The 26,392-nt window shown below is 37.5% G+C and overlaps 1 protein-coding gene across 1 annotated transcript in view; it reads right to left on the reverse strand.

Moving 5' to 3' along the window:
- MORC1 (MORC family CW-type zinc finger 1) overlaps positions 1-26,392 on the reverse strand; it is a 156,371-nt gene that overhangs the window by 23,756 nt on the left and 106,223 nt on the right. Inside the window, 4 exon segments of the mRNA XM_012810371.2 lie at positions 11,145-11,249; positions 15,768-15,827; positions 16,007-16,255; positions 18,242-18,307. Of these exon segments, the coding sequence (XP_012665825.1) occupies positions 11,145-11,249; positions 15,768-15,827; positions 16,007-16,255; positions 18,242-18,307 (480 nt within the window).

Below are 26,392 nucleotides of genomic sequence, written 5' to 3' on the forward strand. Positions count from 1 at the left end.
CAGTACTCCCAGAAAAGAACTTTTGTTGTTAGTGTTGTTAACATGGCCTTGTGAAATTAATTATTTTTGTATTCTATTGTTTAGTTCTCTGCTTTAAGCTCTGCCTTCTTTGGTCTGTTTCCATGAAAATCAGACAGGCTCCCTTCACCCCCCAAATGTTACTGGTACAAAGCTTTACCATCTCTATTACAGGAGAGATTTTTCTTTTATTTTCTTTCCTGTATTTTTTTTTATTCCTTAGATTGAAAGCATACAAATATTTAAAAGATTTTTGGATAAACAGTTCACAGCCTATAGTATTTCCTTTTAAATAACACTGTATACATATCTGATTTTATAAAATACTGCCTTCTATTACAAAGTAGTTACAGCTTTGAAGATTTGAATTTGTTCAAGCTGAGACAAGAAGACAGTTATCCTTTCTGTGACGTTACTTGTGTATTTTGATCTTATGCAGATTTTAGAAAATATATTAATTCATTTCATTATATAACAAAAATGTTATTCAGTCACTTAGGCTTAACTGTGCCTCATATTCTGTGGTTTGCGGATGTCTCTTTCCTAAGATTTTCACCTAAAATCATGAAACAAAAATAGACCTCCCACACAGTAAGTGAGATTAGAGTTAAGTCTTAACATGGAGTTGAAGACACCTTAATTAAAATCATGTTAACAAAGAGTAGGGTGGGATTTGGGATTAGTCTATTCTCCAGGGATGCAAGGGATCAGCTTAACATCACATGCTTAATTTTGTAAAATGCCTACTTAAGACGACAAATAAATCACAAATAAGTCAGAGAGGAAAAAGAACACACCACAGACAACACCTGTCTAATTTAACCATTGTTAAGGAAGCTGCAGAACTGGATGATGTCACTTCATTTGGTTTCTTCTCTTCTATTTCTTTCCCCTCCACCTCTACCTCAAGCATTCATGATTTTCAAGGACCCATCATGGCTACCAGGCCAGTAAACGCCTTTGTGCCTAGTTCAAGGATGCTTTCTGTTTGAACTCTTTCACATTAACAGTATGTTGTAGGCTCCTTCCTTTCAGTCACTAACTTACTTAATAACATTGAGTTCCGTGTGTGTCATACAATATGATAGTCAGGAGTCCAAAGTCTTGTCTTTATAGAGTTTATTTTTTAATGAGGGAGAAAGAAATAGTAAATAAATTAAAGGTAATATGCAATGTAATATCAAAGGATGGAAGTTCTGTGAAGAAAAACAGCACAGGGGGGAGAGAGAGCACAGCATAAGAGCCTATATCTGACCCTACTCCTCTCTGTTGTCACCTCGCATCCTTCATCTCTCCTCTCAACACTTTTCCACAAACATGCCACGCAAATTCCTCTGTCAGGACTTCGGCTTGTTGTTTGCTATGGATTTGTTTCTCCCCCCAACTTTTTCCTAGTCTTTCCTAACGCTTCCCCTCTGTAGGGCCATCCTTACTACTCTGCCTAAAACTGCAACTCGCCTTCACCACATTCAACACACACTTTTCCTCTCCCCTTCCCTTGCTTCTCTCCTGAGCATGTACCATTACCTAACATATGACGTTTTCCTTATTCGTCTTCTCTATCATCTGACCTCCCCTCCCCACACTAGTATGGAAGCTCCACAAAGGCAGGGAGAATTTCTGGTGTTTATTTTCCTGTTGGATCCCTAGGACAGTAACTGATATTCACTATATGTACAGAATAAAAGAAAGTAAAACATCAAGTCATGAAAATATATGCGCAGCTCACAGTGGTGATGGGAGTGGTATGGGTGGCGGAGCCCAGGTGGGAGGAAAAGGGTTGAGATTACGCTGCTCTCTCTCACTCCCTCTCTCACCTGTGTTAATTTTCTTTACAGAATTAACATAACCTAATGCTAAGTTACATGTTTAGGGCAGTGGTTCTTAACCTTCCTAATGCTGCGAGCTTTTAATACAATTCCTGTGGGTCTCAACTCACAGGTTGAGAACCTCTGGTTTAGAGGATTGGAAGCCAATGAATGTCAAGGTGGCTACAGTGGAGGGATGAGAGAAGGGATGAGTTGTGCTGTTTGAGTCTTCAAAAAACATGAAGTCAGGTCATCCAGGGCCCTGAGGGGCCCCAGCAAGAACAGAGAATTTTGTGCTAAGTATGAGTAGAAGCCGTTAGGGAATTTCTAGCAGAAAAATGTCATAATATTACTTCCATTTTGAATGAATACTCAGAATTTCTGATAGTAGGCCTAAGAAAGAGTGAGATCATTCACAGAGCTATTGCTGTAACCCTGTAACCCTGATGAGAGATGTTGGTGAGCTGGTCAGGATGGTAGCTATGGAGGTGGCAAACTGGATTCTATGTTTAAAGGTCAATTCAGCAAAACTGACTAATGGGCTGAGCTCAGGGTTAGAGAGTAGAAATACACGATGACTGCCAGGGTTTTGGCTTGAGTAAATGAAAGGTGGTGCCATATATTGAGTTAGGGCAACATGAAGATGTCTCTTGGAATACTTTTCTCTCTTGATTCCCATAGCCTTCTATATCTCAACTCTCCCCAGGTAACTTATTCTTTTCTGTCTACCCTCAATCCCTCAATGAGTCTATTAAAATTTCAGGAGTTAAGCTAACAGGCTTTATCAAACAATGGCATCATCATCCTTAACTTTTCATCTTTGTTCCAGTTACTTCCAACTGACCTCCTGACACTTACACTCCAATAACTTGCTGAAACTTCAACTCCCCAGTTCTATCTTTGCCCATTTAGTCAAACTTCCCTGGTCAACTCATCTCTTTTTATTTATAATACTACTTTTGTCCAAGGTTTCCATCTCAGACCTGCTTTCATTATTTAGTCTTCTATACTCCTTACTATGCTATACTATTTTTCTTTCAATTTTTAAAAAAATTTTCCTTGATTTCTTACCTTACAATTTTCTATCAGCAGCATCCTACTTGTTTTTGGTTCATCTTTAGTTGCTTTTCTTTCCAGTCTAAGCCATTATTACAATCTGATTAAGTTCTTTGCACAAAATCTCCATGATGAGATGTTCCTTTTCAAGACCCTCCCACAGGTCCTGACTGCTTACTATCTTGAGCATGAACACAAACTCTTCATCTGGCTTTCTGAACTCTTCTCCATGTGATTCTAAGTTATCTTAACATAATCTTAATAATTCCTAACCAACATCCTCTCTTAAAATTATAATGTTCTCTTTAGAATTTTCTAGAAGCACAATATATACGTTTACTTCTACACCTTTGCTTATGCCAACGTTCTACCTGGAATGCCCTCTCTCCTCTCTTCAAGTTTTATTCATTTTTTAAAGATAAGTCCTACTTTTTCTGAAATATCTTTTTTTCTGTTACTCCAGCACATGTTCTTTCTCTGAACAAGAAACAGTAAGATGCATACAGTTTACTGTTATTAACAGCAAAGCATGTGACCCAGAGAAGACAGATCCTGCAGCAGCCTTAATTCTTGCCCTTACACTTGAAAGCAAAACTCAGAACTTGGCTCTTTTTCTCAAAAACAAATATAACTTTACAAAGCATTAATAAATATACATATTTTACTGAAGATTGTGCTGGGAAGTAGAAAAATAATTACATATAGCAAAAAGTCAAATTAAAATCACCATTAAAATCTTTGTTTTTAAACTTCACTGCTAGCTGCCTCATCTCTCTCTGCACCTCTTCTTCATCTAGTCTCCCCAGTTTTGCAGCTCCGGGTTTTCTGCTTCTGGGATTACTCCTCACCTCCATCCTCCACACAAGGTTACTCTTTAGCTCTCTCATTCTTTCCGCAAGGCAATTTCACTTCCTCAATTTTCATTCTTCCTGGCTTATCTAATGAAGGTTGAATTTACCATCCTTAGAAACACAGAAGGTGGCTTTTTAAAAAGACTTTTTATAACACAAGGAATTATTTTCATTCTATCACGAATCCTCCCATTAATTCTCACAACCACTTTGAGAATAGGTGATATTATTCTTATTTTATATAAAAGGAGACAGAAGATCAAAAATTGATACAAGTCATAAGCAGCACACAGGTCTAAAGTTGAACCTGGGTCAGTCTGTCTGTCAGAGTGCAGAGCCTGCTAACTCATCCTTGTGTAAAACTGTCTTCCAATTTTTCTATTCCTTCAAGGCAAGGATCATGTACTCTTATTTATTTATTTATTTAATTTTTGGTGTCCCTCAAAATCTCTAACATTGTTCAATGAATTTGTCTTAATTGGCTTGACTTGTCACACTGACACTTGAATATTTAAATTCATCATGAGGCTTTCCTTCAGGTCAGAGAATACATCATACATTTTTTCTGTGTCTGGACGTCTGTTGGTGACTTGACGAACGATTCTGTGGAGGGTCGGTATGGACAAGTTTGCTTCCAAAGCCCTTGTGGTAGTTCTGGTTTATACCTTCTTATAAAAGAGCTACCCATGAAAGTTCTGGTATTGTTAGCAATAATCCCAGGTTCATAAAAAGGCAATGGTAGCTTTGTCAACCAGGAAAGTTGACTGAGAAATGACTTGCTTTTGAAATTAAAGCAATTTCAATAATCTGAAATTATGTTATTGCAATACCAATGCAGTTTTATATTAAAAACAAACAAACAAAAAGCCATAGAAAAGTATTTTCATGAGGAGTCAGAAAAATGAAGTGTAGTTAGGGTGAATGCAGCTGATTTAGGGACTGGCTCTGCATTTTATTTGCCTTTCTTCCTTTTTCGCCTGCTGTTGGGTTACCCAGTCACATTTTCAACCTCACTGTCATGACTCATAGTACCCATACCCAAATGGGGTACTTACACAGTGGTTTGTTTGTTCGGCCACCACAAAGCCTAAACCTCAATGCTAGCCACTCAGCAGCTTTTCTAGATGTTGCTCAGTTTTTACAACATAGTCTGGAGGCCTTGTCAATGATCCTAGGGATTCTGATTACTCTGATAGTAGCTTTCCCGAGCTACTCCAAAAAAGTTAAACAGATACAACAAATAAAACACTTATCTCAATTTTGAGATAGGAAGAAAGTTCTTCCCATGCACTGCTTTATTCACATATCCTTCTTGAGCCCCAGAAAGTGCTATACTCTATATTAGGCACTGGAGATTACATCTTTCACATAAATACTAAGAACTTCATTGCCAAACTCTGGAAGTACTTCTGTCAGTGGTAGCTTGGTCATCAAATTTTTTAAAATGTCTGAAGATTAAGGAAAGAAAACAAACAGGCTTGCTAGTCTGTCACTGAGGCCAGCTAGAAGCCAAATAAAGAGGTATATAACCTCAGAGGACAAAATGGCAAAACTCCATCAATAAAGCTGTATGGTTCTTGGTTACTAAACAAGGTAGGTCAAATTTAACCTTAATTTAAACCACACCATAGATAGTTTTTCCTGTTTTAGCAATCAGAGTTTATCTCTGATATCCAGAATAGTAACTGAAAGATTATTACTGAAAAAACACCAAGACCAGTATTTTGGAGAAAGGTAAATGTTGCTTCATATTAGAACAACATCACCTTCACAGTGTCAATTTGGAGTATGTGTTCCACCAAGATGAACAAAAGCATGCACATGTATTTTTTAAATAAAGTTCGTACTTTATCACTCCGACTTGAGTCTCAGCAAATTATTCCTACTCAAATTCTCTAATTGCTGGCATTGGTAATCTTATTCCCCTGGTGTTCATGAATTTTGCAGCTTTCTTCAAATTAATCATTTGCTTTCTCAACCATCTGTTGTGGTCTGGCAATCTATTTTTCCCAGTTGCCTTTCCAGACGTATCCCCTAGGACATTTAGTCTGTATGGCTGCTTCTGATTTCTCTTCGGGCGACGTAACTTGAATGGACCGCTTACCTCATTAACAGGATGTATGATAATATGGTCCCTTTGCTTCATTTTTGTTTCTCTTGCTTTTATTAAGCATGGTATAGTAACGCCTGATCAAACTGTCTCGTTTTGAGGGACACTGATAATACCAGATCCATTCCTAGTTCCGGTGTGGTAGAGTTTGCCTGGAATAGGGTTGAACTGCCAGTTTATCACAAAACAGTGTACCAGAGTTTTTAACTGAACTCAGACAAACTCTTAATTACAACAGTGCCACAGGGCATTGCCCCAATAACAGTGAAACTATAGGAACATCTACTCAGATGTTGAATCTGCTGACAAAGGCTGGCGTGCCTATAGGAGGTGCTATCAAAGAATTTCTACTTTCTTCTCACCTGGGATTAACTGGGACAAATTTGAACTTTACACATAGGTTTAGAAATGCTGAAGAGAGAAAATGGTTCAGAATATCTGCTATTTATGAAAAGAGAGGGTAGAGCGCGGGTTTTGAACAAGGGAAGCAAGGCAATAGGATTCTCTGGAGGCCAAAGTTTAGGCAGCATCAGCTCATGGGAGGGATTGGTGGTAAAGTTATGACCACACCATATTACTAGAGTGGTAATCTTGGATAAGAAAAAGACTCCCCTTGTCCAAGAACCAGGTATTAGTGGAGGAGAAAACTGACTCCAAGTTGACTAGAAGAAGTCAAACCTTAAGAAGAAAATAACTACATTGTACAGATCATATTTAAAGTGGATAAGTTGAGAAACTGGTTACGGTTAGCTTAATCTGAGCAAAGAGTAGACAATGAATTGGTCTTTTAAAATTGATTCAAACCTCTCGGCTGGAGATGCCTATATCGGACTTTGGAAACTTGTGTAAGCCCAAATGCTTGTTAGCTAGTGCAGTACATGTGTACCTTGAAATCTTCACCCCTGAGGAAAGCCTATGTGTGCATTTCAGTTGGCCTGAGCAGAATGGGGTGCTTAAAATGATGTAGGAAAAAGCTATGAGGGTGAAAGATAAAGGGAAAGGTCATAATAAGGAGTGATGTAAAAAGAAGGAACCGAAGGTGTTACTGCAGCTCCACTGTTCCTGGGACAGTGCCCTGTGGCACTGTGGTAATTAAGGGTTTGTCTAAGCTCAGTTAAAAACTCCTGTACACTGTTTTGTGATAAACTGGCAGTTCAACCCTATTCCAGGCAAACTCTCTCACACCAGAACTAGGAATGGATCTGATATTATCGGTGTCCTTAAAAATGATACAGTCTGATCAGGCATTACTACACCATGCTTAATAAAAGCAAGAGAAACAAAAATGAAGCAAAGGGACCATATTATCACACATCCTGTTAAAGAGGTAAGCAGTCCATTCAAGTTATGTTGCCAGAGGAGAAAAAGACTAAATGTCCTAGGGGATACGTCCTGAAAGGCGACTGGGAAAAAGCTAGAACCTGGAATTCAAGGTGCCCATTTCCTGGCAGTGTGACTCTAGACCGTTTTATTTTCCCTATCTGTAAAGGAATGAACAGAGTACCTACCCTTCACATTTTTAAAAGTCAAAATGAGACAATACCTGGGAAGAACAGTACCTGCATTTCACCATGGCCACAGAGAAATTAAAAAGACTCACTCCACTAGAACACACATACTAGAATTTCAGAACAATTCAGTCTTGCAGGGTCAGAAAAAACAAATTTGGTTACCCTGAAATGGTGGGGATAACTGCAGCTGTGCTAGCAAGACTGTGAAAGATAATGGAAGGAGTCTGCTGGCGTCTAGACTGGGCCCCACACCAACGTCTCCAGAAGTCTAACTGGGAGGCAACTGAGGATATTTTGAAGAGGATTAAGATTTTTTTTTAAAAAACTCTTCATTATTCTTGTGACAGTTTTTTAATCTCCAGAAAACGCCTAAAGCTTTATTTAACTGAATCCCAGTTGGAAACTTCCACAGCTCCAAATGATGTGCAAGGTCTTACCAAGAACACTCTCATTACATTTGCTTTGAAAATGAATGGCCTGCATTGGCTAAAAGGCCAAGCATAAATTAATATCAAAAAGAAAAAATAGCATGGAAGTGACACATACAAAGAACATAACCCAAAGCAACTGGGGACGAGGCAAATGAAGCCCAGCAGCACATGGATGATTTGCGGGCATGTTGAATGTGATGCACAAAGTGAATGAAGATTATTCCCCTGGGAGAAGAAGAAACAGAAGGATGTGCTTTTTAAAAATAGCTTCAATAGACTATAGCCCTTAGAGTAAAAGCAATGTGAAGGGAATTGAATCAAGAAGTGGGGGAGGGAAGCGGATTAGCAAACAAAACTATTATAACCATGAGCTACAGCAAAGAGGCGTATCTGGAGGATGAATGATCATATGGCTGAAATAATCAGCAATGGTAGGATTAAATATAAATCTGAAAAGTCACCGATACTATTATCATTTTAACTTGAAATTGCACAGCCATTGGTACAAGTACCAGAATGAGATATTGCCCAGAATGCAGCAGAGAGGGAAATAAAGTGCCCTAATAGGAAAAAAATCCTTTCAAAAGGAAAATAGAAAAAGCAAAATATATGCCCATAAGAATGGAGTTTTTGTCCAGACAATGGCAAAAACTATATAGTTACTGGGGTCTAGGCAGGCACAAGGCAAAGGATTCCTGAGTTAGCGCCCTACTGATACTATAGTAGCACTGATAATGTACTTCCATCATCCTTTTTGGGGAGGAGACACAACAGGCTGTCTTAGCTGGAAACCTTTTAAATATTCAGGGACGGACCTCACGAGCAACTGTCAGATTATAATGTAATTGGCCAGCCATGCAGATTGCCATATTGGGAGAGAATGCAGAGTTTAAGTCAATATGTGCCTGCCGGCTGAACTGAGGCTGTATTTATCTTTTAAATGACCAAACTGACATTATGCTATTATACAGTCTCAAAATCATTCCTGTGAGAGGAACTTTCTTTGGCGTGCTGAATATACCATATTTCTAAGTCTAAATAAGGCCCTGGGTCCCATACCCAGTAAATTCACCAAAAGAGTAAATACCACCTTTGGGGATAGAGGGAAAGCATCTTATGTGGTAGCCAATTGTTTTTCCTTAAGTGACAACCTCCTGTACCCCTGCTAGCACTGAGTGCTTTCCTTCTTGAAACTGAACAGACATTAGGAAAGAATAAAATCGTGTGTGCGCACACAGGATATGTGCACTCACATGCGTGCTGAAGGTAACTGGGAAGGAGTACAGGAATTAAGAGAAAATCCCTTTTTAATTTCTGAGTTTAGGAAAGTATAGGCATACATGCTTTCAGAAGCAATTATTTCCTACCTGAATTACTGCAACTATAGCCAAATAGGAATGAATGTGCATCCCTGGATAATGTACATTCTCCAAGTTAATCAGCACATGAGTTTGAATACAGACATGCTGCGAGGGTCACAGAGACACAAGTAAATCACATTGCTCACACACACATAACTTAAGAACCTGAGAAATATCATGTAAAAGACAGTATTTTAAATATATTGTCATATCTAACTTATGAAAAAGCTCTATGCAAAGCTTGCAGAGGTGACAAAGTAATGGCTGCATGAAAAACATACAAAGACTAAAAATTCTGCAAAGTGGTGAAAGGTAATATTCACAGGTATGGCTGCATTACATTTTCCTTTGAAGAATAAAAAGAGGTTGGTGGTGTTTACAACACTAGTTACAGTTTTGTCTTCCTTTCTAGGCTCTCATTAAATTGTGACCCTTTTCCTTTTGAAAATACTGAGATGTTTACTTTCTTGAGTTGTTTCTTATTGTTAATATTAAGGATTTTTCTGTTCCCATTCACAAATCACTCCCTTCAAATGGCTTCTTAAAACAGTTGTAATATATGGATGAAATGGCGTGATGCCTGAGAGGAATGAAGGCAGGGAGGGAAGGTGATGAAACAAGACTGGACCTGAGTCGGGAACCACTGGAGTTGAGGAATGGGCACACACAGGAATTGATTGTACTATATTTGAAATTTTCTATAATGAAAAATTTAAAAAATGAAACTATCATCATAGTTGTAACATGTACCTTGTGACAATGATTTTTTGGTGAAGGACACGTAAATTAAAGCTAAAGTCAAAAGCAATTGTATGTTTCTCATCGTCTCAAGTGTAATTGAAGTCTAATCCACAACTGTAAATAGCACTTTGAGGTACCTTGCCTAACGACAGGTACTGAGGCCAGGTCTTTTTCTAAATGCCCTAACTTATCAGTGTCCAAACCATAACTATCTAGGAGACTGCAGTTATTCTTATACGGGTTAAAGTTTGGTTGTAAGCATCTTGGCAATCAAGGTAAAAAGAAACCATAGTGACTAATATAATTTATATTCTGATAAAAGAAAATACCAAATATACTTTTTCCCTGACATAAAATTCTAATATCTAAATGGACTTTTAGTGTTTTTTTATTGTAACACAAAGCGCATGATATAATGTAAAGGACAACACGGCTTCACAAATGAAGTGTTTCTCATATGATCGGTCCTTGACTCAATTCTTCCTAAACCCCAAGGGCTTTTTATGTTTGTTTCAGTGGAGGCACAGCAACTTCGCAGTAGGCCAAATATGTAGCTCTTTGATGTCAACTGTTCTGTTAGAATCAGGGAAACATTACCTAGAGGAGCAAACAGAAATCATGCCTATCCCTTCAAAAGACTCCTCTCAGCAAGGTTTTTGGTAGCGGCCTAATTTAAGTCAATCTAGAATTATACTTTCTGGTAAAAGTTCAAATTATGAATTGCAGAAATGTTCATATACTTTGGATTTAGGAATGAGGTTTGTGATGACCTTCAAATTGTAGATATAATTTTTGTATATATACATTATACAGTAGAACCTCTGTAAGTTGACCACCCAAGAGACTGTAACAAAGTGGTCAGCACACAGAGGTGGCCAACATAAGGAACTAGGCCTAATGTACTGACACATACATTGGTGCATGTCTGGGCTATAAAAATAATGTCAACTCAAGGAGGTGGTAAATGTATAGAAGTGGTCAACTATGGAGATTCCATTGTATGCTGAAACTTTCTCATCCTAATAACTAAAACAGAAAGAAGGCATGGACCATGGGTTAGGAGGTATAAGTTCAAGTATATCTCTACTAGTTTCTGTAGCCTTGGGAAAGTAACTTTTCTGAGTCCTATTTCTTCATCTAAAAACTACATTATTCAACTAAATGTTTCAATTATTTTGAGGCACTAATAGATACCTCTAATATTCATGAATGTGCATCAGTCTCAAGGTTTCATTTAATGACTAAAGTTTATCTCACCAGGATTATATCTGGATCACCGTTGCTGGTTTCAACTTCAATCAATGTTTTACATTTCTGTGCAGGGTTTAGAACCTGCTTCCTTTCCATTTCCCAGGAAGGGGCCTACAGCAAGAAGTTTACAAAAGATATACAAGAATTATATTAATCAGTGATACACATTAAAACACTTTCACTTATTAGTTCACTCAGCCTCTATTTACTACTGACTTCTACAGGATATACAGTGAATATTCGATTTATGATCATTGCCCTCAAGAGGTATATAATTTAGATAAGCACACGTAGAACTTTGATAAGAGTACACAACAATACTAAAGAATGTCACAAGCCAAATTAAGTATGAACGAGTAATATAAACTGTAGGACACAACTGTGAATCAAAAGGCCTGCAGTAATTTTGCAAAGGATCTGCATGAATTACCATCCACATACTGGGGAACATTTATGGATAAGAACACTGTTCTTAAAACTTACATAGACGTTGCTGTGGGGAACTAAGACAAACATACATTTTGAAATAGCTATTATGGGTTTCTCTTTATATTATACAGTTAATAATCAATAGATAGTTGCCATATCTAGTAGTATGTGGCATGTCTGCAGTTACTTTTTGATACTGAAAAAGTATTTTATTTTCCTACTTGAAAAGGTGGGAAAACACTGGAGTGGAAAACTTATGATGCAGGAAAAGGTCTCCCATAAGTGTCCCATAACTGGAACAACTAGAGCTAGACCCTTACCTTCCCCAAGGCAGGGGCTGTGTTTGTGAATATCTGAGTCCTCAGCACCTTGCCCACAGTAACTATTTAATGCATTTAGTGAGTGAAATGAATTAGCACAAGACAGTGAAAGAAAATTCAAAGAAATTAAAAAGGTCCAGATATAAAAAACAGTAAGCACTTTATTTTTATTATGATCCCTATTTTTAAGAAATGGTTGGGGGGGGAGTTCTTTAAGATAAGAGAAAGGCAAGGGTTTGATAAAACAATTTTTTAGGAAGAACAATAAGCCAATTAATTAGTTGCATTAGTAGAGCTAAACTGTGCTACATATAAACTAAAATATTAACGAATTCCAAAGCTTTTTTTTTTTTTATCAAGCTTTTGAAACACATGATAAGATTTACTTGGAGCATATCTGCCTCCCTAATTCCATGCTGCCTAGGCTAATATGAAAATTAATTATGTTTCCTGAATCTCTTGTATTTGGTAATGGTAACGTCTAATATGTTTATTGGATAGGAGATTAGAAATAATCCTTGAGTAATCAAAAGTTATTTCAACTGCAGTTTAAAACCTAATTAAATTCATTTTTTCAAGTGCTTATAAAGAATTTCACAGTCTCTTGATTTATCCACCTTACTTCTAGATTTTCTGAAACAGAGACTGCCTTCTGGAGTGAAATTAGCTTACCTTTCCAAGAGCTCACATACAACCTGTCTCCGTTTCCTCATCTCCCACTTGCTGATCAATCCTTTCTAATTTGGTTTCTACCTTCTTTATGCCAACTACAATACATTCTTCTTGGGATTATCCCTATTACTCCTAAATCATTAAATCAATGGGACATTTTTTAGGCCTCTGGCCACCTGAGTTGGCCTTTCAATAGAATTTAGCCTTTTGACTGCATCTCTTCAAATTATCTTCTCCCTCCTTGGGAAATTTGATACCATGCATAATGATATGACAAACTCCTGGTTTCTCTTCTTAATACTATGGTAATTCCTCATAATCATCTGTGCGTAACTGTACTCTAGTAGCCATAAAACGCTAAAATTCCTCAAGTTTCTATCTAGTCCTTTTTTTTCTTACCCTTCAACTACACTGACCATGAGCTATGCAAAGACCTCACAAGTCTGTCATATTTAAACCTCACCTCTGAAATCCATACTTATTATGTGACTTCTCACTTGGCACCTCCTCTTGGCAGTCGTACAGTACAGAAGCTCAATATACACTACGTCCACAGTATCAGTCACCTTCCATCACTTGCTATTTCAATGACTAGAATCACCATCTAACAATGTGAAAGAGCTTGGAAATTCTGTAGTCATTCTTGCCATTTCCTTCTGTGTTGCCCTCTATATTCAATATAGACTGTCCCCAAGATAGGGCAGTGTCAACTCCTCCACCATCATCATCTGGGCCTAAAGTGACTTCTCCCATAGACCACTGTCATAGTCTCCTAACTGCTCTGCCTATATTCACTCTTGTTAACTATAACTATTAAGCAGATAACCACCACTGATTGTCAGTCCTAGGGGAGGACTCTAAACACTTCTGCTTATTCTGTGTTAGTATTGGAGTTGCCAAGGGTAACACACTAGGTGGAACAAGGCTTTACTTATATAGTGAAGAGATGGAGCAAGACCAGCCTCAGCAGTGAGCATCAGTCCCTCATGTCCTGCAGGTCCTCCCCACAACCACCAGTGGAGGGCAACCAGCTATACATACCCCTCTCATGCTGTAGGAGGACATGACATCATCCCCTGCCCGAAGGATATGGAAGTGGGCTCGACTAGATGCAGGTGACACACATGCATAACAAAGGAACACACACTGCACATGCACCAGAAAAAAATATTCCCACCTGGAAGTGATAAGCCCAGCACAGGCTATAGGGGCTCGTTATCTCTAGGTAAGAAAGGCTACCAGGCCCAAAGCCTATTCTTATGTGGACAATTGGGAATCAGATGACTGTATGCATGAGAATGTCTTTCCCAACAATTCTGCTTTCAAACTCAGGCAAGGCAGTCTGTACCAAAGGAAAATCCCATCATGCCACCCCCCTGCTTGAAACTCTCTGATGTTTTCCCATTGCTTTTAGGATAAACGCAAAGTCCCTCAATCAAGGCTTACAGGCTCTGTCCTGCTCCTGTCATATCACTGTCCCTTCCGTCTCTCTGCTCTGCTATAACTGAATTATCTTTTTAAAGTCTTTGTCTTCACCCTGTTTCCCCTGTGGCAAATTCTGTTTGCATTCCTTGGACATGCTTTTCCTCCTTTCTTACTTATTAAATCAGAATCCAATCATAAAAACTTCATTATCACTTTTTTCTAAGAAGACGTTCCAGTCCTACCAAACAGAGTCAAATCCCATATTATAAATACTTTGCTGTGGTACTGCCACAGCAGCAAATTCCATCTGTCTGTGTTATTATTGAGGTTCTGTCTGTCTCTATTGCTGGACTCAAAACTTCATTGTAGGAAAGAACCACATGTAGTTTTTCTCACAGTTGAAGCCCCTATAGCAGGTACATTGAGCTGCACATATTAAAATTATAAATTCCTACACAGACACAGATATATATGTACGTATATATGTCCACATATATATATGTTATATTTAGAGTATGTGTGTAGCTTACATATTTTATATATGTATATATACATACTTACATGCATATATGCTATAGGAAGTGAGGTCTATATTTAAAGTCTAAAATGTGTTGTTCTAACACTTGAACACACTCTCAACTTCTTAATGGATCCTATGTTTTTAGAGCATGTAACATATCTATTCAATAAACCAACAAAGCTCAAATTTTTGAAATGTCATAGTTAATAAGTTTTCCTGGAATTCAGAGTTAAACTATAAAGTAATGAAAGAAAGACCATCGATGACCAATAGAAAAGGGCAATACTGCCTGGAGGTGCAGAGAGGCCAATAAAGACTTGCAGCCAATTTCAGCACAGTATTCAATTCCCCTGCAAGCCTTTGTCTCAGTTTTTCTCACCTCCTTGGCGAGAGTGACTCACTTCCAACTCTCTTTAGAAGTGCTCTGAGCTTTTTCTTTGTTCTTCCTAAATAAAATCTCTCTTTGTTTTTTTACCCTGAAACTTGTGTGGGTGACTTACTTTTTATCCACACTGCCTGTGACGCTCCAGTCTTATTTTCACTTTCCATTCACTTTGCTTTCAGTTACCGCTGTGCCTCAGTTGAATGTTCTAGCTCAGCCGAATAATCAAACTAGAACAACTGGGTTTAGGGAACCAGGACCCACAAGCCCCAACAAATATAAGATGTAAAGTGGAAGTTAGCAAGATGATGTCTGTAATCTCTCAGTACCAAATCTGGCACAGGGTAAATGTCCACTGACTTGCAGTATTATTATAAATTGACCCTAAGGGAAAATTTTCAAAAAAAGTCAAATGCTAACATTGGAAGAATGAATGTGTTTGATTCTTTTGAAAGAAACAAATTCACTTAAATATACAAAAATTGTGGAGTGGTATTTTTGTTAAAATTAGTCTCAACACTTAGTTGTTTATCCCACTCTGACTCCAGGGGTAACAAGATGTGTGATTTAGCTAAGCATGCTTCCTATAAAGCAGGCATCCTCAAACTATGGCCCACAGGCCACATGCAGCCCACCTAGGACATTTAGCCAGCCCACAAGGTGTTTTTGCCACTGCTGCCTGTCCTGCTTAGCAGCCAACTTGTCCCGGGGCCCGCAGTCCGGCCCTCCAACGGTCTGAGGGACAGTGAACTGGCCCCCTGTTTAAAAAGTTTGAGAACCCCTGCTATAAAGCATTGAATGCAAAATCCTGAAGATTAAAGGTTTATCCTATGTGAATGTTTCTCTCTTAAATACAGATTTAAAATCTTTTCCCACCAGGCCAATTCCTTGTACTGGGTGAAGTCTCCAGACACGGTGCTGATGTTGGCAATCTAACTTTTCTTTCAAAACAGAAAATACAGAAAAAAAAAATGGGACCTTATCCAGGAAACATGGATTGCAATGTATATTCTATAATTAGAGTGCTTTAAAATGGTGAAAGTAAAGCAAAACCTTGACCCAGTGCTATTCTCAGAACAAACGAATCATTATATATTGTGTGAATATGAAAAAGAAATACCTGGGATCTATCAGTTAGTTTGACATTCTCTGGCAGAGCTGCCGGATGTATCTGCTGCTGTTGAAGTTTTATTTTCTTCTGCACAGACTTCTTCCCAATTTTCATCTCAGAAAAATATTCTACATCAGAGTCTGTCTCTTCTGTGGTTCTTTTTTCACTTCTGTGGCTGATGGAGACCTCAGAGGATGCAAGAGTTTCATGCTGCCAGTCATCATCCAGAAGCCTGATATTCTGAGTTTTGGCATTTCCCTTAAATAACAAAGAACACATTTTTATGTGTTGGTAGCCAATTTATTTATAATTACTGTTTCCCTCATAACCTTATCATTTTAGGTGGTAATTTTTTTTTTTTTTTGAGACAGAGTCTCACTTTATCACCCTCTGTAGAGTGCCGTGGCGTCACACAGCTCACAGCAACCTCCAACTCCTGGGCTTAGGTGTCTCTTGCCTCAGCCTCCCAAGTAGCTGAGACTACAGGCGCCCATCACAACACCTGGCTATTTTTTGTTGTTGTTGTTGCAGTTTGGCTGGGGCTGCTGGGTTTGAATCCACCACCCTCGTTATATGGGGCCAGCGCACTACTCACTGAGCCACAGGCACCACCCGTTAGGTGGTATTTCTTACTACTAATATAAAAAGTTTAAAAATCAAGCTTTGAAAATCCACTTTAGTGAAGGTATACTGCTGTAATGGCTCATTAAGAATTTGATTCAGAAAAAAGGCTGCAAAGCTAGGCTGAGTCACAAAGTCTGATTTTGAAGATGCAGAAGTCCCTAAATTGAGAACATATTGTGCATCCAGACTTCCTCTCATACAGGTTTACTTGCCTTTGGCTGCCTGATGCAAACAAGGCCAGTCCCCATCCCCATTCTCATCTCACATCCTGTTTCTTGCCCCTTGATGGCTGCTACTTTAACCAATGAAAGATATATTTGCTAGAAGATCTAGAATATGTGGGCCTGCTTGTTAGCTCCTATTCTCTTTTGTAAGACACCAAAAGTAACTATTAGAAGGCGAGGAGCTCAGCAGAGCACTGAGTGACACTCTAATATTCTGAAGCATATCATTATCCACCATGGCCCTAATATCTACTGGTCAAGAAACCAGTACACTCACTCCTCAATGCTCCTAAGGGCTGAAAAACTGCCTAGTTTCCTTTTTCTTCACAAAAAGCACTATCATTTTGTAAAGTTATGCTAGATGAATACACTAGTTCATGGCTAGACAGAATCTTAAGGCATGAGATTATATTTTTATTGCAGAGGCCTTATAATAACACGTTTATAATCTACCTATGGCAAGTTACTTGCAGAGGAGTTTTACTGCTCTCCACTCCCAAGAATTCCTTTCCTCATCTTACTCTCAGACTCTGGTAAGATAAGGTATTATACGATGGATAGATCCTGAGCCTAGTTCTGCAATTCAGTTACATAGTGATCTTAGGTACATTACTATGAAAGGAGAGAGCTGGATTACAAGATTGTACTGCTCCTAGTTATTATTGAGTACATGGATCCCTGATTCCTTGAAGTAGTCGTGTAAGGTGCAAATAAAGAAAACACACACTAAAAAGACACTCTGGAGACAGATGTTCCAATATTTAAAGTGAATAGTAAAGAAATGCCAAATATAAAAAATATATTATGTCCATCTATCAGAAATCTATTTATGTAAAGGTTGGCTGGGGTTTATTGATGCCAACATCTGCCTTTTAAAAAATGTGAATTATTAAAATTACCAAGAGTTCCATATTTGTGTGTAAGACTGATATAACTCTAAACATTAACTCTAAATACTAAAAAATGTTCCCCTCTAAATTTTAAATTCTAGATAATAGACATTTGAAAGATATCATATAATATGACATTTAGCAAACACAAGAAACAATGTAGCAATTACATGTATAATGTATTATTAGCCAAACATATATCCATAGATTGAAAATAAATCTCTTTTTATATCATGTATACATTATCTCTATGTATGTATATAAATGTGTATACACAGAAAATATTCTAAAAAAATACATTAAGGTATTTAAAATGGTCATTGTGCACAGGCAGTAAGGTAATCGGTGGCTTATATTGTTTATATTTTATTTTCTGTGTTCCCTAATGAACACGTATTGCTCTAACAAGACCCTTATACACCATGATAACATTTAGCCCTTGATAAGGCTTATCCTTCTCATGGAACACAAGATACAAATGGCTCAAACCGGTAGTAGTTACTCACCTTAGGTGCTGAAGTTAGGCTGGTGGATGTGAACTTAGTGATTTTATCCATTGGTATAAATTGAGGCTTTTGTGGGAAAACAAATCATTAAGGCAATTATAAATAAAAATAACTTCTAATTGGCATATTAAAATAATTTAGTATTTTTTAGCTAAGAAGTGTCCTCAGGATAGCACATCCTCACCAATGTTTTTTCAAGGAATCCATGGAAGTTTGGATATACTGCAGTGATGTTCTGAGGAGTAGTGGCTGGACAGTGCAAGAGACTCCGACAGTTGAACCACTGATATTACTTTTATGTTTATCTTCCTACAGATTTGTTTATATATCATACACAAGCATATATATGTATTGTGTCGCTATTTATACATTCCTCCCACTTTTTGTAGCATTACAGAGGTGTCTTAAGAGAAATTTCAGGGCACTATTATGTTGAAACTTTTCCCATTACTAACCTCCACAGCTCTTGTCTCCCATTTTTTTTTTTTTTTTTTTTTTTTTGAGACAGAGCCTCAAGCTGTCCCCCTGGGTAGAGTGCCATGGCATTACAGCTCACAGCAACCTCCAACTCCTGGGCTCAAGCGAGTCTCCTGCCTCCGCCTCCCAAGTAGCTGGGACCACAGGCACCCGCCACAACGCCCGGCTATTTTTTGGTTGCAGCCGTCCTTGTTGTTTGGCGGGTCCGGGCCGGGGATTCGAACCCGCCACCTTAGGTGTACGTGGCTGGCACCTTAGCCAGTTGAGCTATAGGCGCAGACCCTGTCTCCCATTTTTCAAGACCTGCTATTCCCATCTGCAAGGCCCAGAGTGTGGAATGAACCCTGATCTTTGGCTGCAGCTCTGTTTAGTTCAGAGCTCTGGGTGTGAGCTTCAGTGGACTCTTGGAGAGAAAATGGCCCTGTGTCCCTAATCCACTGAGAACCCAGTCAAATCTACTATTCTTCAGGCTCATGTTCATGTTCCCATGCTTCTGTATTTACTTGAAGTGGAATGACCTTTCCCACCTTGTCTATTCCAGTCATCCTTCAAGTTTTGGTACAAATACTATCCACTCTGAAAGCCATCTCCCAAGTTCCCAGGGCAGAATGAACTGCTTTATCTTCTATGCTTCTGAGGCATTGTTTCTCTTAACATGTTTATAGAAATAATATATTCACAGAGGAAAACATACATTTTAACAGTGTATTAAAAAGAAATCTCACTACTTCATTCTTCATATGCCCAGTTCATATTCTATGAACATGTAACCATTGCTATTATTTTCATGTTTATCTTTCCCGAGATTTGTTTATATACCACACACAAGCATACATATGTATTGTGTCTCTTCTTACACACAGTCTGCATCCTGCTTTTTCATTTAAGAATATATCCTAGAAATCTTTTTCTCTTAGTACATAAAGAGCTTCCTTATTGCCTTTTCACCTGCACTATATTCCAATATATTGTTGCACAAAAATTTAACCAGACCTGCTGACATTTAGATCTTCTCAATATTTTATTATACAAACAACTGTGCAGTGGACGTTATAAGTAATTTCATATTCAAGTAAATATGCGTATATAATCAATGCCTTATAAAGTGAAATATCTAGGTCAGAAGGTATGTGTATTTATAATTTCAATAGACAGTGCTAAATTTCCTCCACCAGGCTTTTTAGTGGCCCAGCATATAGTCATTACTGTGAAAATTCCAAGACATCTAGAAAAAAAGTATATTCTCTATTTTCAGAGTGCAGAGCTTGGTATCTATCAATATATACATTATTATTAGTAGTAGTTTAGGTATTCCTAGGTTGAGTACAAATTAGAATTTCCTATTATTAGTATGATTATCTCTTTTTTTCATGTGTCACTTGTATATTTTGCTTTGGGAAATCAGACACTACATTAGCTGATGTGAGGTATTTGTAATTGATGGTCTTCACTGTGAAGGAAGCTTTTCACTTAATGAAGTCCCCTTCTTCATATTGTCTAATATTTTTCCCTTTGGATTTCATTATGATATTAGGCTAGGCCTCTAATTTCTCTGTGTGCATTTGTCTAAAGTAAAATAACATTTTCAACCTTTCTGAATTACCATTTTAGCTGAATGTCTTGTATACAGCACAGGACTGGTCTTTGCTTTGCAATACAACCCGAGGTTTTTTTATCCTTTATTAAGGTAAGCTCCAGTCATTTAAATTTATTGATTTCATATATATGTTTGGTATTAGTTTCCTCATAGAGGGATCATGAGGATATTTCCTGAGCTTTTTGTTGTTTTCAGAACTGTTTATCCACAGGTTTTTTATTTGAAGAATACTTCAGTGAATATAGAATTCTTGGTTTACTTTTCCTTTACTTGAGCATCTTACACTTCTTACTTCATTATCACCTGGAGCTGAATCTTCTACAGAGAAGTTTGAAAACATACAAAATTGTTTTGTCCCTATAGGTGATCTGATCTTTTTGCCTGCTGGTCAAAGGAATCTATACTTTTCTTTACAGTTGAACAAAGAATAATATACTAAGATGTATCTTACTGTTGTCTATGCTGGGGTAGTATTCTTCTACCATGCAGCATAGTATTTCAAATATGTAGTTTCAAGTTTTACTTTTTTCCTGAAAAGTGTGCCTCATTTCTATCTTTAAAAATGTATTTTTCTATTACTTTTCTTTGGATATTCCAAGTGTACTAGTGTTTTCCCTACATGGTCTGCATCCTGCTTTTTCATTTAAGAACATATCTTAGAGATCTTTCCCTTTTATTATTTTTTATCATATCATAACTTTGTACATTGGATCTTTCCCTTTTAGTACAGAAAGTACTAAAGTACCTTTTTGCCACTTACAGTATCATTTTCTTTGTAATTATAACTCTTTAATTTCTATTCATTTTGTTTGCTTTTCACTTTTATCTTCTATATTAGAAATAGCAAACTTCTTCTACAAAAGGTGAGATCTAAAGAAAAGGCTAAACTTGGGCAGTGCCTGTGGCTCAAAGGAGTAGGGCACTGGCCCCATATGCAGAGGTGGTGGGTTCAAACCCAGCCCCGGCCGAAAATTGCTAAAAAAAAAGAAAAGAAAAGAAAAAGTTAAACTACTTAGACTCTCTCTAAGAGAGAAGTCCCACACAGTCCCTATTGTGTTTTTCCTCTTTTTACAGAAAAATCATTTTCAGCTTCAGGGCCATAAATAAACAGGTGGGCTAGATTTGACCCATGGGTAATAGTGTATGACACCTGCCGTATATCTCCACATCATCTACCAAAGTGATGATTTGCTTTGCATTCTTTCCAACTTCATGGTTTCATTTCTCCTATTTTGTTCTTGAAATCTACCAAATGACGTTTTATTTCATTGTCTCCTATAGTCTTGATACCTCTTCATGAATTCTTTCATTTCTGTTTGGGAGTCTTCCTCCATGAAAATGACATTTTTCACTGAGTTAATAAAAATAATGTATAAATGCATATATTTAATGATCTGTGTCAACATTTTTTTTTCTTTTTTCCAATTTACAGCTTTATTGCGATATAGTTGAAATATGAGTAAGTGCACAAAATTTCACTGTACAATGTGATGGACTTTAACTTATCCATAAAGCAATGAGTCAACCATCACAATCAAGATGATGAACATATTGAACATCCCCCAGAATCACCTTGTTTCCCTACCACCTTTTCTAACCCCTACTCTGTGTCAGTGCCACCACCACTCTTGTTTCTTCTCACTGTAGATTAGCTGTATTTTCTAGAATTTTATATTAAGTAGAACATACAGTACATAATCTTTTTTTTATCCGACTTCTTTCACTTGGAAGAAGCCTTTCTGGCCAGGCATGGTGGCTCACACATACAATCCTAGCACTCTGGGAGGCCGAGGTGGGCTCCTGCTTGAGCTTAGTAGTTCAAGACTAGCTTGAGCAAAAGTGAGACCCTGTCTTTACTAAAAATAGAAAGAAAAAAAAAACCTAGATGTTGTGTTGCACAAAACTCCAGCTACTCCACAGGGTGAGGCAAGAGGATCACTTAAGCCCAGGAGTTTCAGGTTGCTGTGGGCTATGACACCACAGTACTCTACCTAGTGCATTACTCGGCACATAGAGTAAGACTCTCTCTCAAGAACAACAAAAAAACAGCTAGGTACAGTAGTTCACGCCTATAATCCTAGCATGGGAGGTTGAGACCAGTGGATTGCCTGAGCTTAGGAGTTTGAGACTAGCCTGAGCAAAGAGAGACCCTGTCACTACCAAAAATAGAAAAACTAGCTGGATGTTGCAGGGGGCACCTGTAGCCCCAGCTATTCAGGAGGCTGAGACAAGAGGATGGGTCAAACCCAGGTGTTTAAGACTACTGTGACTATGATGCCACTGCACTCTAGCCAGGGTGACAGAATGAGACTGTCTCAAAAAAACAAACAAAAACAGGCTTCATTCTTTTCCATTGCTAAATAGTGTTCCACTAAATGGACATACCACAATTTGTTCTTTCATCTACTGGTGGCCATTTGGGAGCTTCCAGGTTTTGGGTGTTGCAAACAAAACTGTTATGAGGACATAAGCATGAGTTTTTGTGCAGATATAAGCTTACATTTCTCTTGGGCAGCACCTAGAAGTGGAATGTCTAGGTCATATGGTAGGTATGTCCTTTTTTGAAATAGTTGAACTGTTCTCCAGAATCATTTTACCATTTTACATTTTCAGTGGCTGCTCCATATCCTAGCCAACAAGGCATAATCCATCATTTTCAATTTCTCCATTGTTGCTAAGAAGTATATAGTGGTATCTCATTGTAGTTTTAATTTGCATTTCCCTAATAATGAAGTTGAGCAACTTTTATGTGCTCATTTGCTATCTATGTATCTCCTTTGGTGAAGTGTCTTTTCAGATGTTATGTGTATTTCTTGTTTTGTTTGTCTTCTTATTACTGAGGTTTAAAGGTTCTTTATAAAGTCTAGATCAGTGGTTCTCAACCTTCCTAATGTTGCAATGTATTTTCATCGTTCAAAAGGGGTTGAGACCCACAGGTTGAGAACTGCTGTTCTAGACACAAGTCTAACTGTAAGACATGGTTTTGCCAATATTTCTTCCCAGCCTGTAGCTTGACTTCTTAATTTCTAAATCTTTTGACGAGCAAAATGTTTTAAATTTCCTTTGATAGCTCATTCTTTTTGTGTGGTAATTTAGAAGTACATGACAAACCCGAGGTCACTAAAATGTTTTCCTATATTTTCTTCTAGAGAATTCAGAGTTCTATTCTGCACTGAGGCCTGCTATTCACTTCAAGATAATTTTTGTACAAGATATGAGGTAACAGTGAAGGTTCATTATTTTAGGGAATATATGGCTATTGAAGTGTTTCAGGACCATTTACTAAAAATATTATTCTTTGTCTCACTGAAACGTCTTGGTTCCTTTGTTGAAAATCAACTGATCATATACGTGTGGTTCCGTTTCTTCACTCTCTACTCTGTTCCACTGCTCTGTTTGTCTCTTTCTATATCAGTATCACATTGTTTTAATTGTTGCAATTTTATATGAATATTGCAATTAGGTACTATCAATCCTCCACCTGAATCCACATGACCATCACACTAGAAAAAATTTTTGTTCCTTGGGGCCACACTGTTTTATTAGGTCAAGACAAGTCAACAGATGTGTGAGTTATATATGCTTCATAAGGCTCTGGGCTCAAAACTAGTGTAAGTTAACTACAACTCACATGGCAGTTAATATGCTAGCTTACTTTGATTATTCTAAGTCCTTTGCATTCCATAGAAATTTTAGAATCAGTTTCTCAATTCCTACCCAAAAACAAACAAACAAAACTTGTTTGGATCTTGATTGAGGTTGGGTTAAGTATAAAGGTCAATTGGGGAGAACTGAGATACATTTTAATAATACTGAGTCTTCAAACACATGCCGGAGTATCTGTCCATTTGTTTTGTAACATTTTTTCAGCAGTGTTTTTACCCTCTTCCTCTGCAGTCTGAATGCTTTTTCTTTCTTTGTTGTACTAGCCAGACTTGTCATAGGGGATATTTAACCCTTTGGCTTCTCTATGCTATATCAGAAGAAGAAAAGTCTTGGGCCACACATTAAATACACAAACACTGATGACAGCTAAGAAGAAAAAAAAAGAGGTTCATGCATAATTTTTGTGATATCCATGACCACAGGTAAGCAAGTCCTCATAAAATCTGCATGTGTCCTCTGAGCCACAGGTTGGATATATCGGGACCTCCTGTCCAACGTTGAACTGGAAAGGTGAAAGTGAACATTTAGTCTTTCACTAGTATGATTTTAGCTTTAAGGTTTTTGTAGGTGTCCTGTATGACACTGATAGAGTCTTACTCTGTTCTTGATCTTCTAATAATTTTTATCAGGAATGACTGTAGTTGCTTTTTTGCTATTTGTATTTTGCTGAATTTTTTTTTTTTACTTTTTGTATTTTATTTACATGTTATATATTAATATGGTTTCCAGAAGTTTTCTCTTTTTTTAGTATAATATCTTATTTGGATGCTATACTAGTTTGTTTTTTAAAAGCACATCATTATAAAAGTTGGGTTTTCTAAGACCAGCTCTTTGCTCAAGAGAAAGGGCAGGTGGAGGGTAACATTCTAGGCAAGATATTTTTCACAAGTTAAGCCTCTTTTCTTATCTCTAAAAAAAAATACTGCTTCTGCAAAATACGGTTTGTTTGAGTACTTTCATGTACATTTCACATTTTCTACTACTGTGAATCAAAGTTGGTCCAGTAGGGTTCCTGTTGCCTGCTGGCTATTGCAGACAATGGGGTATAGCTTTTCTATCTCTAGATGTGTGTTTCTTCAGTAAGTGTATTTATGTTGATTCCTTTGATATGCTATTGCTGGACTCTTTCTTCAATTTTTCCCCTTCCTCCTGTGGAGCTCCTGTATCATCTTGACTGCTTTGAAGGCCCTCACCAGATGCTGGCACCTTGATATTGGACTACTCAGCTTCCAGGACTCTGAAAAATAAATTTCTTTTCTTTATAAATTATGCAGTCTGTGGTACTCTGTTATAGCAATAACAAAATGGACTAAGACAGTCTCTTAGTTTGACTGAACTTTCAGTTTACATTTTTATCTTCTATTTTATTTGTTCTTCTTAGAAGATTTTCAGAAAAATAATGGGAAAATTCTGAGTATATATGGCCATATTTATACCAAAAGTCCCCTGTAACACTTCACTTACCTTATCACTGTATGTACCACACTGTCTTATGGTTATGTGTTGACATGTGTGTCTCTCTCAACGGCCTGTGAACTCCCAAACTCTTTCTAGAATATCTAATACAAGGTTTTGAGTATTATTGGTGCTCCATAAAATGATGGTGATTGACAGGATAAACAAATGCTCCTAGAGCCTACTGCTTATCTCTTCCACATGTGACATACTGCCACAAGTCTATTCTGCATTCGTACTGTACTTCTCCACTATCTATATGATATTATCACACCGTTCAGACACCTTGTATTAAATTCCACTGTATATTCTCTTCCAGTGTCTGGATCCCCCTGGCTTACAGTAAAAATCCCTGATATAGTAAAAGGGATTTGACCTAGCCTGGGAATAACATACGATTATGTTAAATTATTTGGTTTTGTAATATTTTAACTGCTAGCTTACAGATAATTATTTTTTGCTATATAAAAATAGCAATGGAATAGGTTTTGACCTGAACCACTAATTGTATCACTAAACCAGACTTTTGGGTAATTAAAAATTTTATGAGTTCCATGAATTATGCTCTTTCATTTTAATTTCACAGTTGTTCCAACAAAAGAATTTGAGACATCGGAGAAAAACAGAGCTAAGATTTCTCACCTACATTTTGAATAGAAAAACATTAATATTTATGGTACAAATAAAACATTTTAAGGTAATACAGCAATAACAGCAGACACTGCAATAACCCCCACTCACAGGGTGAAGGCAAAATTGGAAGAACACAAAGAGAGATGGGAAAAGCACTCCAAATTAGCTGCACCAAACACCTCTCCTTCCTTAGCTCTGCGACAGGAAGATTTTACTATAGCTAATGAATGGGTTACAATTTCATTATATATTTAGTAAAGAGGCATCACATCTTAAGAATAATGGGTCCCATTCCTTCTACCAACCTGAGTTCTCTTTTTTCC

The sequence above is a fragment of the Otolemur garnettii genome, unplaced genomic scaffold, assembly GCF_000181295.1.
Source record: "Otolemur garnettii isolate 467f Iridium unplaced genomic scaffold, OtoGar3 scaffold00131, whole genome shotgun sequence".
Lineage (NCBI taxonomy): Eukaryota > Metazoa > Chordata > Mammalia > Primates > Galagidae > Otolemur > Otolemur garnettii.